Source organism: Siniperca chuatsi, linkage group LG9 (genome assembly GCF_020085105.1).
Source record: "Siniperca chuatsi isolate FFG_IHB_CAS linkage group LG9, ASM2008510v1, whole genome shotgun sequence".
Classification (NCBI taxonomy): domain Eukaryota; kingdom Metazoa; phylum Chordata; class Actinopteri; order Centrarchiformes; family Sinipercidae; genus Siniperca; species Siniperca chuatsi.
Genome location: NC_058050.1, coordinates 12,146,276 through 12,163,848, shown reverse-complemented (window position 1 = coordinate 12,163,848; position 17,573 = coordinate 12,146,276). Strand labels below are relative to the sequence as shown.

General features: G+C 39.5%; 3 protein-coding genes across 5 annotated transcripts; 1 reads left to right on the top strand and 2 right to left on the bottom strand.

Annotated features, from left to right (window-relative positions):
• Positions 1–748: 748 nt before the first annotated feature.
• On the bottom strand, positions 749–4,615 carry ccdc106a (coiled-coil domain containing 106a). 2 transcript variants are annotated; one of them, XM_044209038.1, is made up of 8 exons: positions 4,466–4,615; positions 3,880–3,949; positions 3,692–3,790; positions 3,372–3,593; positions 3,198–3,254; positions 2,811–3,092; positions 2,513–2,690; positions 749–2,395 (listed from the first exon to the last, which is right to left on the bottom strand). In XM_044209038.1, the coding sequence occupies exons 2-8, from the start codon at positions 3,947–3,949 to the stop codon at positions 2,260–2,262; spliced, it is 1,044 nt and encodes a 347-aa protein (XP_044064973.1). In that variant the 5' UTR covers positions 4,466–4,615; the 3' UTR covers positions 749–2,259. The 2 variants fall into 2 exon arrangements, with proteins under 2 accessions (XP_044064973.1, XP_044064972.1); XM_044209037.1 differs by having other exon boundaries at positions 2,523–2,690.
• A 255-nt stretch (positions 4,616–4,870) lies between these two features.
• Positions 4,871–6,065, top strand: LOC122882107 (transmembrane protein 238-like). The gene is made up of 2 exons (XM_044209156.1): positions 4,871–5,044; positions 5,388–6,065. Exon 2 carries the CDS (start codon positions 5,395–5,397, stop codon positions 5,722–5,724), a length of 330 nt encoding a protein of 109 aa, XP_044065091.1. The 5' UTR covers positions 4,871–5,044; positions 5,388–5,394; the 3' UTR covers positions 5,725–6,065.
• An 85-nt stretch (positions 6,066–6,150) lies between these two features.
• si:dkey-17m8.1 (C-Jun-amino-terminal kinase-interacting protein 4) lies at positions 6,151–17,430 on the bottom strand. 2 transcript variants are annotated; one of them, XM_044208885.1, is made up of 28 exons: positions 17,274–17,430; positions 15,181–15,594; positions 14,837–15,031; positions 14,633–14,753; positions 14,412–14,482; positions 14,211–14,275; positions 13,706–13,778; positions 13,417–13,586; positions 12,977–13,251; positions 12,486–12,543; positions 12,125–12,277; positions 11,933–11,975; positions 11,632–11,759; positions 11,411–11,464; positions 10,560–10,700; positions 10,300–10,432; positions 9,934–10,020; positions 9,789–9,836; positions 9,497–9,638; positions 9,275–9,317; positions 9,077–9,157; positions 8,877–8,944; positions 8,603–8,751; positions 8,343–8,514; positions 7,875–7,988; positions 7,683–7,781; positions 7,496–7,585; positions 6,151–7,366 (listed from the first exon to the last, which is right to left on the bottom strand). In XM_044208885.1, exons 2-28 carry the CDS (start codon positions 15,277–15,279, stop codon positions 7,248–7,250), a joined length of 2,991 nt encoding a protein of 996 aa, XP_044064820.1. In that variant the 5' UTR covers positions 15,280–15,594; positions 17,274–17,430; the 3' UTR covers positions 6,151–7,247. The 2 variants fall into 2 exon arrangements, with proteins under 2 accessions (XP_044064820.1, XP_044064821.1); XM_044208886.1 differs by having other exon boundaries at positions 10,300–10,396.
• Positions 17,431–17,573: the final 143 nt, after the last annotated feature.

Here is a 17,573-nt window from a genome sequence, read left to right as displayed (position 1 = left end):
TCATCGCCATTCCTCAGATTTATTGACATTAAAAATGTTAACACCAAATGGATTTATCAAATTAACAAAAAAATCACAAACTTTATGTCAAAATCATATTCAGTGTTTTCCTCCAAGAAGAGAATTCTGACTACATTGTTTTAACTGGAGAAACTGGAAATTACGAAATAAAGTGCTCCAAGCAAAGCCGTATTTTCTTTTAGCTTAAAGATAATTTACTGCACAATGTACTTGCCCAGTTTCTGATGTTTGAAAGAGAAAAAAAAATCCTTTTTGCACGCAATTTTATGTATGCACACTTCCCCATAGGCAGGCTAAAACATACTACATAAATCAGTAACACTTTACTTCAAGTCCCCATTCATAAGCATTTTTTTTTTACAGTGAGTGATGTTGGATTTTACAGATTAATAAATCCACATTTTTGTAAGAAATCAAATGCCTTAATGATGTTCGAGTCTTACTATACATTTGGTGAATGATAGGCATTGTTTCAGTGATAAACGTTTCACTCAATTCACATACATATGAGAAAAAATGAGAACAGATTGGGTTTTTTTTTTTTAAAACACTGCACCCTGGTATGATTTTGCAAGGTTGCACTACACCTTACACTGCTTGCTTTTTAGCCATACAAACAATCAGACAGTGAAAATGGCATAACGTCCACTGATTGGAGTACCTATCTCTGTTAACTTTTAGGAAAAGGGTTATTGAAATATAAAAATTTAAGCCATGAGTCACTGTATTCCACTGTAACCTAAACTGTTTTAATATGAGATCTTATCATTTCACTGTACCAGTATAAACACCACACATTGTCATACATTATCAATATGTCTGCTGCTTTGAAAATTACACATTTTGATAAGACCTCTATAAACTACAGACCATCAAAGAGCTCTTTTCACATGCATTTGTAGTGGAGCATTGGGAAGCAATAACATATCCTCAGTGTGCTCAAGCTAGCTGCTTCTGTTGATACTGTAACACACTGTAAAATTACAAATAGCTAGTATAGTAAATGCTCTGTACCACATTTTACAAAAGTTATTATTGTTACCAAAGCATTATAAGTGCCTCAATAGAATAAGAAGTGACATTTACTGTATTTTAGTGCAGATCATTTACAAAAAGGGTTGGTACAACCCTTAGTGGAACAACAGAGTAATGCAGCAGTATTGTTGTTAAAACAGGGCCCAAGACCAACAGGCATTATTAATATGAGTCAAACACATACAATACCACCAACAAATTTGTGTGTCTCTCTGATTTTTAACTAAAAACAAGTGGCTCTTGTTACCAGAAGTATGTTACTGTCAAAAATGCATTTGCACCACATAATGTTGGATTAGTCTTTACTGTAGTCAGTTCATGATCACATCCGTTTCCTTCACTTTAAGAGTTATCCCCTCCTTTAAACCAGGAGAAATGGAAAGGAAAGGAGAACGCAAAACGACTCCCAAGATTCCAATACAGTGGGTGATCAGGGAGTCTCACGCAAGGAAATCACAAAAATTGCATTAAGGCAAGTGAAAATGGTTGAGGATATAATGACAATACGAAAAATAATACAAAAAAGACACACAAAGCAATATAAACAAAAGGAAATTATTATTTCTTAAAATTATGGCATAATTCTACAAAATCTATGGAGTGCAGCATAATTATAACATACACAGACATTATGATTGAAAACTACCATATTTTTATGATTGTGTCAAAATTGCACACAAAATAAAGTGATACAAATTGGTATGTTTATAAATCATTTAGACTGTCAGGAACTGAAATGATCTAGACAATCAATTAACGAATTACTGGCCCCGAGCTGATCCAGATGTTCAGGAAAGAAAAGGTCTGTGTGTCTCTGCACTCATATAAGTACAGCCACAGTTTACACAGCCATATCCAGGATTCTGAGATAGCAAAATTATTCCTCATGCCTCTGGACATCTCTGTGTCTCAGAGGTGAGCTGGCCTGCTGCAGCAGAACCCAACTGTCTCTCCTCTCCTCACTTAACCACCAACTCCACTGTTTTCCAGAGACACTTCCCACTTCCTCTGTCTTTCTCCCCTCAGTGTCTGAACCTGTAGGAAATAGGCAGGAGTAGGTTATTCTTCTTCAGGGCCTGCACCCTGCTGAGTGTCTCCTCATCCAGGGCAGTGTAGCAGCGCCGAGCATAGTCCAGCAGCTTCTCCTTGGATGGGTCAAACTCGCCCACCTCTGCCACCTTCTCTGGGGCCACTAGTAGCAGCTCAGCAATGGGTGTGGTGGAAGCCACCGTGTTGCGGTCCACACCATGGATTTGGAAGGCTTTGGACATATTTTTCAGACGCTGGTATGTAAGCAGGATCTTCTTGTAGCGAAACAGCACTCCAGCAGCATCTTTCACTGAAGAACAAGAATGTACAAGAGAGTTAATGTACAAGAGAATTAGCTTCAGCAGTCTTATGAGAGTCTATGGGTAAGTAATAAAACTGAAATTTTGAGCTTTGCAGGATGTTTCACCTTCCCTCACCTCTCTGCCGCTCTCTAGGGGGTCGGAAGACCCGTCTTCTCTTTAATTGGTGTCTGTTGCCGTTAATGGTATCTGACATAACATCTTCCCCTGATATCATTTCCTCCTCGTCTAGGTAGCTGTCCTGCTCCAAGTACTCATCAGTTTCTCCCAAGAGTGAAAGTGAATCTGATGAGAACATATAAAAAAATTCCTCAGCAAAACCCACTAGATAAAAACCACAGGTAACACCCCCTCCAAGTATTAGATCAATTAAAGTGATGGAAAGCTTTGTGACATTTGTTTTACCTGGACCTACGTTGCTATGTCCACTCATTTCATTTATGGATGACCTTGTAGCACTGTTGCTGTTGCAGCTGCTGCCACTAGCTGTGGTATTGGGAGTACTGTGGCTATGGCCTTGCAAGAGGGCCTGGGATTGCGTAGAGTTGAACAAAGCATTAATAGAGGCAAGCTGATTGGTTAGTGGACTGGAGACATGGTTTTTGGAAGGGACCATAGTTGGAGGACCAGGCCTTCGTTGGATAAACGGACGTGAGGAGAAATGCTGTGAGTCTGTCTTCTGTTGCTCTATGAAGAGAAGAAAGCCATAATAATTGAGAATCTACATTCTAAGATGAAATACATATATGTTTTTTTAATTTAGCCATTAAGTGCATAAATCTTTGTTTTTACCAGCAGGACGATCGTCCTCTCTTCTTGCCCTCCAGTTGAATCGTCTAGATTCATAACCTATAGGCACAAATACCAGTAAGAATTAGTTTTCCATCATTAGAAAAGTTCAGTTTCTAATCAACTTATACTCAAATTCTTGTCTGTCAGGTTATCACACCTGTCCCCTGTCCTCACCGTTACTGTACTGGCTCTGACTCTGTTCCTGTCCCTGGCTCTTTGTGGAAAAGATGAAGCGGTCCAGCTGGCAACGGAGGAAGTCCCTCTCCTCTTCTAAGTCCTCAATTCTTTTCTGCAGCCAAGAGTTTTTCTCCAGAGAGATCTGTAGCTGGGTCCGCAGGTTGGTGATCACCATGTATGAGTTGTTGACTGGAGAGGGGCCAGCAGATGTGGGTGACTCTGAGGAGGACAGAATAGTTTGGGAAATCATAATATTGTATATCAGGAAACTTGTACAGATTAAAGCGATTTTTATAGTATTAATTCTAGTCATTCACCATCAAAATTCTGATCACTCTGGTTGAAAAATCCTTGCTGCTCAAAGTTGTTCTCTTCATAGGGGATGGCAATTTCATAAGCGTCCTCATTTTTTGGAGCTAAACAGGAGAAAATATGCACAGGATTAATTATAATGCCAGACCTAAATACAGAAAATCATATTTATTTGCAGATTTTAAAACCTCACTCTGCAGGTGGAGTGAGCCTGCGTGGCTCTTGGATGTGGAAGCAGCATCAGTCCTGTTTCCGTCCTCCATCTCATACACCAGACAACGTGGAGAATGTTTGATTAGTTTAAGGTTTTAAAGAAATGTCGCCGGGCTATGCTAAAGAACTGGCTGGGGCATTTAACACTAATGCACTGCAGAAATGAATTCGAATACATAAATATAGTGCCTATAATCAAAATTATTTACAGAAGCTTTCATAATGTGGTCTGTCGTATTTTATGCAAGCTCAGGCAGCCAGCAAACCAAAGCCAATTTTATTATATACCTCTCTGGCCATGCACGTACAAACTGAAACAGTAAAACTACATGTGCTACTCAAATATAAGTTTGTAGCGGCCTTGTAATGTGTTCACAATGTGGAAGCGAGTTGACATTAATGTTAGCTCCGCACTCCGTTAGCCTTGCACAACGTTAGCAAGAATTTAGCTACGAATATAAAATTACAATTCCATCATTTCTGTACACTTTAGTGTTTATTTCCGTCATTCAGACATTACTACAATCTAAATGCTACCAATATATTGTGCAGAAATTGGTACATACCACTTTACGTTTGTAATAACTTAATCGTGCACATGTAATAAGACGTTATTACTCTGTCATATCTCCATTCACGAGTTCGTCTGCTAGCTAACAAGCTAACAATAACAATTATCGCTCTTTTATTTTTTCAACAGCCTCTTGCGTCATTTCCGGATGTAATGAAACTAACGATCGTCCTTAATAAATGGTACTGATAGAAAAATAAGTACTAGCAAATGCTTTGTATGTAACGTTCATTTTAGCTTATGTAAGTATTTAAAGCTGCGAGTCTTTTAAAATATATATATAAAAATAATATATGTTAAAAAATGAGTATACAATAAAGTTACATATTAAGGAGCAATTCGCTGATTTACTTGTTAAATACTTAGAACTAATTTCTGTTTTTAAAAATTTGCACATTTTTCGCTTTCATCTTTGACACTTATTGTTAGCGCGGCAGTGAAACTGCAGGACAGGTAGAGCAGGTGACGAAGTGTCAGGTTTCAGTGTTGACTGGTGGGTCGGAGAGTCAAAACGCACCATGTCCGCTGTAAGCACTTTTGCATTTTAAATACTCAGCAAACTGGTAACGTACCGGTAAGTGTTTGGGATTTTGTTTTTCCTAAAAATGTGTTCGTAATAATACAGACTTTTCTGCTTTGTAATTGGTCTGCATATGACCTAAAAGATGTATCTTGAAGCGCACCTGAGAGGTGTGGCACCTGTTGGAACCTGTGTAAGAAAACATAAGCCAGTATTGTAAATTGTAAATGTACTTTTCAAGTTGCTATGTTGTTAGTTTGAGTGTTATATATGTTGTTAGTTGGTAAATGTTATGAATTAGTTAATATTTGTCTTTTTATTATGGATCAGAACATATTTGATATGAAGAACTGGCAAGGCCACATTTCCATATGACATCCTCCCATCTCTTTTTCAGTGCAGCCATGGCACCCAAAAATGACAGCTTGTCCCACTGTAAGGTGGCCCTGGTGTTTGCTGTGCTGATGGACCTGTTGGGTGTGATATCCTTGCTGCTGGGGGTCTTTGCTCAACTAGAGATCCAAGGCAGAGACTTTGGGGATCTGCTGGTGTACACAGGAGCCCTGCTGATGCTAATGTCCCTGGCAGGCTGGGTCATGTGGTACAGCGGCAATATTGAGGGTCTGACCTCCAAAATGGAGTTGGGGGGAACTGTGGGTGGAGCTGTGGACCGCATTGCCCACTCCCTGAGTCGCAGGATACGGATCCCGAGGACTCACAGCAGCCCAACATAGGAGGTGGAACCCAAAGATACCAACGACTAACTGACTGACTTAGGCTGTTGTTACATGAAGGGCTGTCCTTAACCAGGCGGCAGCCAAACTGCCTGAGGCAAAGGAGTGTCATTGTTGGTTGTAATTCTATTCATTCCTCTTGTGGATTTCACACCACCTCGTTCTCATGAAGAAAACTGTCATGTGTCATCTGTTGTTTTTTCATGGAGGAAAACTGGGAGAATTTGTATCCTCTCTGCTTAAGAAGTTGTATGTGGAGTACACTCAGGATTCTAATGTAATATGACACTACTATACTATACTTCCATTATATTAAGATTAAAAAGAAATCTGCAGTATTATTTTCTTGATTGTCTCCGGAGTTATTCATTCATATGTAGACTTGACTGTTACAGACATACCACTCAGAATGAAAGTTACTACATGAACCATTGAAGACATTTTTAATAACAATCATGTTTGCACAACATTGAGTCAGAACGAATACTCAAGTCTTAATTGTCTTTCCAAGAAGGATAAGGAGCTGCTATGTCAACATGTGTGCACAAACTTGTGATTGCACATAAATACTGCGTAGAGCACTTCAAAGAATTTCTCTCCCTTATTTTACAAAAGATACTGAAATCAAATTAAAACATAAAACAAATTAAGGCATCCAAAGACATTAAGCAAAGAACTAATTGAGAAAATAAATATAAATTTCTGAGGACAAGCACTGACATTGTTCATTTAAAAAGATGAGACATCACATATTTTTATGCAGACACATTTAAAATGTGCAGTTATTTGTAATTAAGCCACACGTGATGTGGACAGGCAGAATTTGAAAAGAAACACATCATAATCAAAAGATATCCCCAATCCCAATACAGCATCAGGAGATAAGAAGTATCTGATTGTCTTTACGCTGAGACCAATACCTGTTTCCAGTTCACAGTTAACAACAAATTATGTACACAGCAGCTTCAAGAGCAGCCACATTATTAAGTTAAACTTTATGATCAAAAGATGTATGACAGAAAGACCTGGTGCCCCCTTGGTCGAATGAAGATGTGAATGACAACTCTGCATGTTCTTCGACAACAAAAAAGAAAACAAAAAAAAAAACACCCAACTGGGGTCTGGTAATACAATGTATCACAGAGCTGAACGTCAGGGAAACTGAATGCATTGTTAGTGCAAAGGTAAATATGAGCTATTTACAATCAGGCAGCTGAATTACTGACCAATTCAACAGAAATGATATGCAATCAGATGAAGGCACACAGTAAGGCATCATCATCCATTAGGATAGTCCAGTCAAAACACAGATGTACAAAATTAATGAGGTAAAAAAGGATGAAACAGTATATATCATATATATTTTTAAGAGGATACTTTATTACTGCCACATTGAGACGTCGATTCATTCAGTTCCTTGAAAGCACCATTTCCAATGTTGTCTCTAGGTCTGCTGGTGTACAGCATACGTCGGCTCCATCTTTATCTTATTGCAAAAGGACAGAACAAGGAGATGAGCGATGTCAGAGGGCAGGGCTGGGCACAGAGGGGGTGGGATTCTGCCAGATGATCATGTGACTGCGTTCGGACCGCTGAGGTGTAGCTTGGCACAACTCTACCGATCCATCGCTGGCATCGTCTCCTGAAAAACGTAGACGGCTCAGTTAGGCAACTAAGCACTGACTAAATGGTAAATGAATGCAACACTGATCCAACACATCTCACAATTTTAAACAATTTGGCACCACAACTGTGTTTTCCTTCCACTCACCAATTCGGAAGTTGATGTAGCCCTCCCCTCCACTGAGGATAAGCTGAGAGGTAGTGACAGTGCTGCTGCCAGGAGAGGTGATCAAACAACCTGTGGGACAAAGATGATTACATGGTCACTAAAAGACAAATTCAGCAAGCAAGTGAAAATATTTAGCATGTTAGCCTTTAACCTATCAGATTCTTACCAGGTGCAGCGATGATGAACCGGACAGCTTGTCTATGTCCATGGTAACACAGCTGGGCTGATGCAATGGAGCAATATGGGATGGAAACGTCCTCCGATGCTGTAGACGGTCATTCATATAATTAATACTAGATAGAGCACATTTCTGACAGTATAAAATTCAAGTACTTATACTCAGTCTAAATAAACTCACTTATGGATAATGGGATGGAGAAAATGGCACCACCTCCTGTGCCCACCCACAGGCGTCCAGAGACGACTGCGAGAGACGATATCTGGAGAGGTGAGAGTGTCAGGAAGGCTTGACCTACAGAGGGAGACAGAAACATGTTAGCTGAGCTGCAATAAAGAGTTTAAACTCAAAGTTGCCTGACCCAAAACAAACTAAAAAAATTCACAAAACCCGCAGGTTTACATTTCTATACTCAATGAGTATAGGTAGTATCAACAAAAAGATTTCTATCTGGTGTGAGCAGCACTGTTATGAGCTTAAACAGTGCCAGCTGACATTGTGGGAAATTACTACACTATGCTGAAACATACTGTAATACTGTATATCCCAGAGCTAATAGTTAGGCACACAGTACATGTGCAACTGTGAATGCATTATTTTTACATTAAAAAAGGATTTGTAATTAAAGAAAAAATACAGTTTTAGCACCTAATGTTTTAGTGACCAAAGCAGTAAAATCGACTTCCTGTAGCGGCCGTCCTGTGGACCAGTCAAACAGTCTGAGGACTGGGTCAAGTCGGCAGGATGTCCAAACACCACTTCCACCCGCACACAGGAAACGAACCTGTTGTTCGCTGCGTTCAGACACTGAGAATGTTTGCTGTAAGGTCAGGTAAGGAATAATGATAGTGAGTTCAAAAGGCAGTGTGAACATAAGACATGATGTAGGTACGTCCTCTGTTTCTTACCTCAACCTTCTTGCCGTCAATGTCAACCACATGGACTCTGTTCCAATATCCCACCCACATGCGGCTACCTTTTGCAAGGCAGCAGCGTATGGGCTGCAAAGGGTTTGATCCAAGAGGCATCACCGAGTGTGACTGTAGATTCCAGCCACCTGTCAATCACAGCACTCATTGCTTCATTATTGACATCACTAACATTAGGTTATGTGAAGCATGCAAAATGGAGAGATAGATTAACTGACACAGTCGCATATGTCTATAAAGAGGAAACCATTACCTGAACTGTGTGAGAAAAAGGCTAAAGTCCCATTAGCTAAACCAGCTATGACTTGACCCTGGGAATACCTGTCAGATTGAGTCAACAAAAAGTTGCTTATTTTCTAAAGATTTTCTGGATAAAGACATGGAGATAACTTAATGTCACATTAAGACAATAATGAAATTCTAACACTTAAATACAAATACAATAGAACTCACGTGAGTGAATGAACACCCTCTGAGATGGAAACAGACTGCAGACAGCGCCGCCTGCCAACAGAGACTGAGTGTACCAGTAAACTGTGAGACAGAGACAGTAGGAGAAGGGGGGGGGGGTTCAGAGTGCTTTGCCAACAAGTATTTTACTCAGAGAGAGTGTTATTTATTGAAGTGAGCTGCTTATTCAGCAGACATTACCTTCCTTCCTGAGTTCCAATCCACACAGTTCCTGCAGTGTCACCTGACATAACAAGACAAGAAAGATTGTGTCAAAAGGAAAGGCTAAGTAGGCAGAGTTGATTTCCAAATGTTTCCATTTAATTATCAGTATGGTATGAGGGGATAATACATTAGAAGTACAGAATACATTAGATAAGTTGTCAGTAGGCAGCTGCTGCAGCCCATTGTACCGGCACTGACCTATGGGAGGCACAGCACAGATGCAGAGAGCAGGAGCTGTGGGAGGGAGGCTGAACTGATCCAGTACTGTGTTGGACCGTGCTGGGTCAATCACTGTAATATCACTGCAGGAGGCAGGGCCAGAAACTACCCACACAGAACACTGGCAGAGAAGGACAGATATGGAATTTGGAAAGATGAGTGGCATGAAACAATGTGTCCCTGGAAGTGTTACTTATGGTTGGGTGGCATTGTACATGGTGATTAGAAAATGACTATGGTTGCTATTTAACAAGGATAATGACAGACTTACTGTGGCCTCTCCTGAGATCTCAGGTGTGACTGCGACTGCACAGTTCAGCTGAAAAGAAAAATAAGTTAGGAACCACATTTAAATGTGCCTGATGTAAAGGCTGCTAGGTTCTTGTGTTCAAGAGTTTTGCAGTGAAAAGGTCTACCTTAGCTGTGGAGTCTCTTTGATCCAACAGTCTGAGCTGCACTAGAACAGGTACATCTTTAGGCTCTGGGACAGGTTTATGGGATTCCTACAATAATGACAGTTACCAGGATATTGATAGGATTGTGGAAATGTACACGTCTGGGTATGTTAAATTCTCTGTGGTGAGTCTCGTCCATCCAATGTAATGGGATGGATGGAAGGCAAGATTTCTTTTTCATTGCTTTAGTTCAAATAAATGCTGTCAGGTAACAACAATGCACAATTCAGACTCAGGCGAGCTTTAGGCCCATTTTGATTATGTTCTCCTCTACTTTCCCTCTCAGACTGCTGCATTTCTGTGTACCTATGTGTGCATTTCTACTACCTGTGTGTTTGCCAGTGGTGTGCTCCAGCCGTGTATCTGCCGCTTTCCAAGTGATCCCCAAATGTGTGTGCGAATGTCTCTGTAGAGTTCTCTCCTCCTGACACGAGGGGAAAGAGCAGCAGGAGAAGCAGATCTAGAGAGAATGCCTCTGGTGTTAATCAGCTTGACCGAGCCTTTTATAATTATTCAATTTTGTTGCAAATAATGATTTAAATAGAAGAGCATATGCAAGACAGACATGGCCAGAAACACTAGCTTACTCAGCACGAGTTTGACTGACAGCCGGTAGTTGTGGAGACTCCAGAGGAGAGCGAGTGAGTAATGGAGAAGTTGGCAGGTCGAATGCAGAAGCAGATGGTGGGATTAAGGGTTCCTTGGACAGGCCAAACAAGCGGTTGAACCTTTAATAAAAAAACAAAAACAAAAAACAATTATCATTATTTTATACAGACCATAAAATGTCTGGCTACAGCATATTACCAAACATGCAATTACTTAGCACACTTGTATATGCCAGTAGTTCTGTGTTGTATCCATGTGATACAGAGTGAGATTCTTCCCTCTCCCAGCTGACATTGTTTACCTATTCAAACACTCACAACACTGTTTTACAGCAGTCTTAAGGCACAGTCTTTTTGCCTTCATGTACTTCTGAACAAATGGACCCTGAAATCGAAAAAGTTTTATTTTGATGACTATTTCAGAAACCAAGTGGTACAGAGCTACATTCCCACTGGTTTTGTAATTGATATTTTAACGTGTTTACCGACTACAGGTTGGAGATCAAGGCAACCTGGTGAACGTCACATCTTGGTATAACAATTTTCCCAGTTGTTTATTTATACGGCATATTATTTCATACATTATTGGGTTGCTTTAAGGTAATCTAGCTTTACTGCCTGCTTTATCCTTTGGCACACAGTAGTGCAGGCATGGGGACCAGGCTACCTGTTGTTTTGGGGAATGAAGCTGCATCAGCCAACATTTTTGTTTGTTATGTCATTAACTTCACTGCAATTTTAATTGACAAGAGGATGAGTATGCAGCATAATGTCAAATGTTCTATTTTTAGATGAGACAAGATGAGATGACGGATAAGACAAACACTTACTTTCTCCAAACACTTGACCTTTTGTCCTCTGTTAACCTCTCCTCCTTTGTTGCTCTATAAAAAAAGAAAGAAAAAACACTAAATGAGGTTGGAGACAAAGACCTGAAACACAATTGTTCTTGTTTTAGCCAAATTGTAAACTCTCTATTGGAACAGATATCGACTTAATAAAAACAAACAAACATATATACACATCTATGTTGATTCAGTAGCAAAGTTACCTGAGTATCTGACTACGTCTTACTGCCTCCTGCAGCTCAAACAGACGCTGTTTATATTGGTTCTTCTCCATGACCACACGAGCCATTTCAGAACGAGAGAAGTGGCGCATGGATGTGGGTAGAGAGGCCTGAGTGGAAAGATTCACGCTATTTAATGTGGTACGTACATCAGTTTTATACATCATAATTATAACTGAGCAGTTACTGAATCTTAAAAAAAGTTCTCCAATGCAGTCGTACTATTGCACTACATCTTCATGATATAGTAGATAAAAGTCTGAAAATAACAATGGCTCCTTACATCAGGATTTTCAGATTGGCACGCTTCCAGTTCTTTCCGAAGTCTATGGAAAACAGTGTATGTAAAGCACAAAGTTATTCTAACAGCAATATATAAAGTATTATAATAAATATAAATGCAATAGTGCAAAGTCAAAGAATTAACAAACAATTTTAAAAAACAGGAAAATATACAGTATACAATCTTCTACACCTCTTAGTTTCCTCCTCCTTCTCCTTCATCCTCCCCTCTAATCGTGAGACTGTTTCCTGAAGAGAGGACACTTCAAGTTTAAGAGCTGAACGGTCATCTGTTAGCTCGACTACCCGAGATATCACAGCCTTACGGGCAGCTTCTACTAACTCACTGAAAAAAAGAAACAGAGCAAAAGATCAATAATTTAAGATTATGAAGAAATCATTTTGGTAAAGAGAGTGAACAGTTCCAACACATGAGTGATCTTATTGATTGAGTTTGTACTGAAGCAAGAAACCCAAGTGCTTGGAAAATCCCATGTACACTTAAAAAAAAAAAAAAACCTAACAAAGTCAGAGAAATTAAATATAGGACTCACTTGGTGACTTTCAGTTCCTCATACTGAGAAAGAATCTCCTCAAACTGGTCTGCACTGCCTACACAGAAAAAAGTATTTAAAACATTTGAACACATAGAGAACACTGAGAGAAATGTAGGTCTAACTGGTATTAGGATTTACTCTTCACTCATACCCAAGAAGAAATTACTAAATGGTGCAAAACGGTAAAGAAGGAAGTAAAGTTTTATGAAACCTACAGCAAGAGACCCTTTTCACTGATGTACTTGCACTTCATGTTGGCAGGGTATACATAGTTTCTCACCATTGCCACATTATTTTTTAGAAACCAACCTTCTGTCACTTTGTGTATGTATCTGATCGAGGGTTGCAGAATGATAACTGGCTAATTCCTGGGCAGTTAGCATTTTGTAACTGTTAATTAAGCCTCTGGTTAAGATGGGTTAGAAGAGAAAGTACATCAACCATGTTTGTGAAAAAGGTCTATGTATGTGTTTTCTTGATGAATTTACCTCTGACACTGGCCCCTCGGTCTACACTCTCCACATAATCCCGACTCAGCTCTGACAGTTCAGAGAACACAGAGTCAGTGTTGCGCAGCTCCCACTCCATACTATCATCTTCCTCCACCTCCTCCTCATCTTTTTCCTGCTTCTCTCTCCCCTGCTCTTCTTCTACTTTGCGCTCCTTCTCTCCCTCCTTTTCCTCCACCTCCCCTATCTCCTCCTCCAAGCTGGCCTCCGACTCATCTCTCGGTGGCTCTTTGCTGTTAGGTCTAACTGGGGTGCTGATGATGCAAATGAAAGAGTAAGAAATGTGAGAAAACACGTTAATCTCTGATGTATTCTGTGTGAACATGACAATGAGCTAATGTGAACTTGGCTTTAGTTCATGATTACACATACTTTACACTGAAATCTCCAACTGACAAAAATTAGTTTCAGATTATTACCTTGTATCCACACAGCCATGAAATTGCTTCAGCTCAGGAGTGGAGCTTATGATGTCATTGATAAACTGATCTGCAATGGGCTTTACTGCAGTGTCAATCGTCTTTTCATCGTTGGCTACTAGATCTTCCAAACAGGGGGGGCCAGAACTTGAATGTGGTTTTTGAATCATCTACAAAAAAGAGCAGGAAACAGCTACTTCTCTGCCACAATTTTGTATCAAAAGTGTTCGAAATATAGATGTGTAAAAAAAAAAAAAAAAAAAAAAAAAAAAAAAAAGAATATGTTTACCTTTTCATTAACACTGGATTCTGACAAGACTTGGATGGGTGGAAATTCAGCATTCTTGGGACGTATATGATTCCTAAATGCAGTGTTGCATAGAAAAGTTATCTGAATAAACAGTATCAATTTGTGCTTCTTTCTTACATTTTGCACCATTTTCTTGCAGCACTCTTACCATTACGGAATAGTGATCAACACCTACCAACAACTGCCATTCTATTTTGGAAATTACCATTACATTTTTTTTTTTTCAGACAAAACCTCAAAGGGTGAAATTATAGCTTTCTGGTTAATGAGCTAACCCTTTCCATAAATGTCTCAATTAACAACAATACAACATGGAACATTTACTAGTGTGTTGCCAGGTGTGACTGAAAAGCAAAATTTAATTTACATTTGCTGCCCACAGTAGCTATTGTATGGCTCGCAATAAAGCTGCTGTTACTGAATACCTATAGCATATAGTATAAGAAATTAGCTTTAGATAAAAAGAGTGCTGAATAAGAACAACCTTAAAGGAGAATCTCTTTCAGAATCCTTTCTCTTTTCCAAAAGTTCCCGATACGTGTGAGCCAACTAAAGGAGAGAACATCAGTGACATGTAAGAAGTGACAAAAACAAACAGCTAAACATTGAATAACAGGGTGTTTAAGAAGTCACGTGTGGTGATACAATAGCGCACAAGTTTTTAGACTAAACAGCACTATCCAACCTTGTTGTGAGTAAGCCTCAGTGTGCTCAGTTCTCTACCCAGATTCACCTTCTGCTCCTCCAAGGCCACCACTGCAAGACAAGATAACATGTAGCTTTAGATTTAAAATGTATCTAATCCTGACATGCACAAGAAAGATGAATGAAACTGAAGGAGAAAAATTACAAATTTGAAATACATGGCTAACATGCCATTGTCACAGTTAATATTCAAATACTCACACTGATCAGCTTGCTCTCTTGCTTTCTTCTCTAGCTCTCTCTCTCGTCGTTCTCTCTCTTTCTCCCTCGCCCTCATGGCTCTCCTCTCTTGTTCAATTTGGTCATCCAGCTCCAGATACCTCTAAAGAAGACAAAATGCATTAACAGCTCTGAGCACAGACAACCGCCTACTTTCACATCTTTCAAAACTCCATCAATCCCCACCTCCTGACTTTCTTTCCTGAGTGCTCTTTCTGCTTGGTATCTCTCCAGCAGCTCTTCTCGCTCAGCTTTCTCCCTCTCCGCCTCCTCCTCCCTGTCTCTCAGCTGGGCTTTGCAGCTGGCCAGCCCCTCCAGGACCCACACAAATGTGGGCACCAGCGACTCCACCACACCTTCACCATGGGTCTCAATAATTGTCTGTGATAGGGCAAAGCAACAGAGTGAGAAACCAGGTAAGGTAGGTGTGACCACAGCTACATATTTATTCCATTCAGAAAAACATGGCATATTATTTTCATGAAAACAATATTAGCTCGGAAATGAAAAAAAATAATGAGCTGCTTTACCTGTAGTTCTGAATACAGTTTTCCTGCCTCTTCACTCACAATGTTGGGGTCCAGCTCCACCTCCCCTGTCCCACACAGCACTCTCTCACTGCACTCCATCAGCCAATTATTTTTATCTGCTGTATTAACTGTCAAAACGGTTTCCCCAACTCAACAGCAAAGGCAAAGGATTTTACAACTCTATAAGCAATTCTGTAGCAAAAAGTTGCTCTCCTGACTACACTTACTCACCAGCAAATACAACTAGTTTATCTAGCTTTCTGACATTTCTGCTAACACCAGCACCACCCATCCTCCACAACTTAATGTTCCATTTGTTTTCGAAAAGGACAGCATCCTCTTAAGACTGCACTCAACTAGCTGTTCCTGTACTGTGAAGTTTATCTGATGTCAGGGGGCGTTTTAGAGTCCATCCTGGGAAAGAAAAGAAGAAAATATGATGTGCAATGGTAATCAATCTCTTCTACACTGCAAGTTTAACTGCTAAAGGACAGTCAGCTGCTTTGTGCAACATTCAAGCTTAGACATGCTTTATCTTTCTTTTTTTCCAATTAATTACCATAAACTTATAATTGGTTGAATATGGTCATGTGGTTTTCTGCTATTATAATCTGTGACTAACGTGGTTTGTTTGTGCATCGGCTCAGTAAGGATGAAATCTAAATTCTAATGGTTGGTTTGAAGTCAGGGTATACACTAAAAAGACATTCATTAAAGATTAGTAACTTTTTAGCGTTTAGGCTTACAGACAAATGTAAACATACATACATTTTAGTCATGCCTGGAAGGATTTCTCTTTAAAGTCGCCATTTTCAAAGGCAGAAAACGTTTGTTGTATGTAGTTCAGTGGGTTGAATACATTTACCCCCATAACTTAACCACAACTTAAGCAACATTACCAGAAGAGCTGAAACAATTGGTTGATCAATCAGTCACTTGACAGAAAATCATTTGGCAACTACTTTTGATAAGCAATTCATCGTTTAAGTAAATTTTCAAGCACAAATTCCCAACATTCCCTAGTTTAAGAATCTCAATTAGGAGGATTTCCTGCTTTATTTTGTCTTACGTAATAGTAGTGAACTGAATATCTTTGGGTTTTGAACTGTTGGTTGAACAAAAGGGATGGTTATTTTTAATACTAATTATTTTCTCAAATAACTGTTTTGTCAATAAACAGTGAAAAGCGCTGATTGCAGCCCGAGTTGACATATTCAAATTGCTTGTTTTTTCCAACCAACAGTCCAAAACCCAAAGATATTCTGTATACAGTCAAATAAGGCATCAAATCATCACATTTAAGAAACTGGAACCAATGAAATTTTTTTCTTGAAAAGTGACTCAAATGATTCATCGATTATCAAATTTTAGATTGATTATTTTCTGTCAATAGACTAGTCAATTAATCCATTAAATTGTAACCAAAACAAGCAACCTTAAGATGTGAGCTTCAGGAAATTGTGATGGGAATTTTTTTACTACGTCCTGTCTGACATCTTGTAGTTCAAAATGATTAATCGATTAATTGAGAAAAAACAGCAGGTTAATTAATAATTAAAATAATAATTAGTTGCAGCCTTAATCGCCAGTACATATTTGGCAAGGTGTCTAATAAAAGGGTGTAGCTCCAAAGTTGCATGTAGGTACTACGAGACTTTAAAGGCCTCCTGACATTTAACCTAACCTACATATGAAAGAGACAGTGGATCTTTCTGTTAAATATAACATCCTCTAATAAGGATCATGTAATGTGTAGCACGGAGACAAACCAAACGAGCGCCTGAACGTGTGTGTATGTGTGTGTGCGCGTGAAACAGCACCACGAATAGCACACAGAAATTCAAATGTAAACACACGAACAACTAAAAACTGCAGCAGGTTATATGCGTCTAGGCTAATTAGCCTTCTTGGTTGGCTAAGAAGAATTCAAACCTTTGAAAATGACACACTTGAACTGACATACTGTATAAATAAGTAACCTGACTGACAGTGGACACCTTGAGAGATCTTTGGCAGCAAGTTTACAAAGTTGTAACTTGACCAAAAAACAAGCCGAGTCGTCGCGCGGTTCGGCTGCCGTTTTACAAACTCACCTTAACGGCTTACTCCCTCGTAACTTTAATTTCACTGCCTCAAAAAATACTGAATTTCCAGCCGTTTTTTCTTCGGGGACGATATCAATTACATATAAACGAGTTTAAAGAAGGGGGTGTTGTTTGATCCTGACGTACACAGACATGGCCTCAGTCTGGCCAATCAGAGCGCTGTAATTGTCGGCTGTAACCAATAGGCGGAAAGAAGAGGCGGGACGTGGGCAGTTTCGTTTCAGAAGGAGAAAAAACTGTTTCCTGAAACTTGAACGATGACACGTGACCAAGGAGGTTGCAGCGGGC

Bases quoted from the DNA above. Each gene is read 5' to 3' on its own strand.
- ccdc106a (XM_044209037.1), bottom strand. From the start codon at position 3,949: ATGGAGGACGGAAACAGGACTGATGCTGCTTCCACATCCAAGAGCCAC. The intron at 3,594-3,691 runs GTGAATGACTAG...TGTCCTCCTCAG, and splicing joins GAGTGATCAGAATTTTGATG to AGTCACCCACATCTGCTGGC. The intron at 2,691-2,810 runs GTAAAACAAATG...TGTTCTCATCAG, and splicing joins ACATAGCAACGTAGGTCCAG to ATTCACTTTCACTCTTGGGA.
- LOC122882107 (XM_044209156.1), top strand. From the start codon at position 5,395: ATGGCACCCAAAAATGACAGCTTGTCCCACTGTAAGGTGGCCCTGGTG.
- si:dkey-17m8.1 (XM_044208885.1), bottom strand. From the start codon at position 15,279: ATGGAGTGCAGTGAGAGAGTGCTGTGTGGGACAGGGGAGGTGGAGCTG. The intron at 13,587-13,705 runs GTAAACATATTC...TCTTTTTTGTAG, and splicing joins AATCCAGTGTTAATGAAAAG to ATGATTCAAAAACCACATTC. The intron at 12,278-12,485 runs GTGAGTCCTATA...TCTTTTTTTCAG, and splicing joins GAGGAACTGAAAGTCACCAA to TGAGTTAGTAGAAGCTGCCC.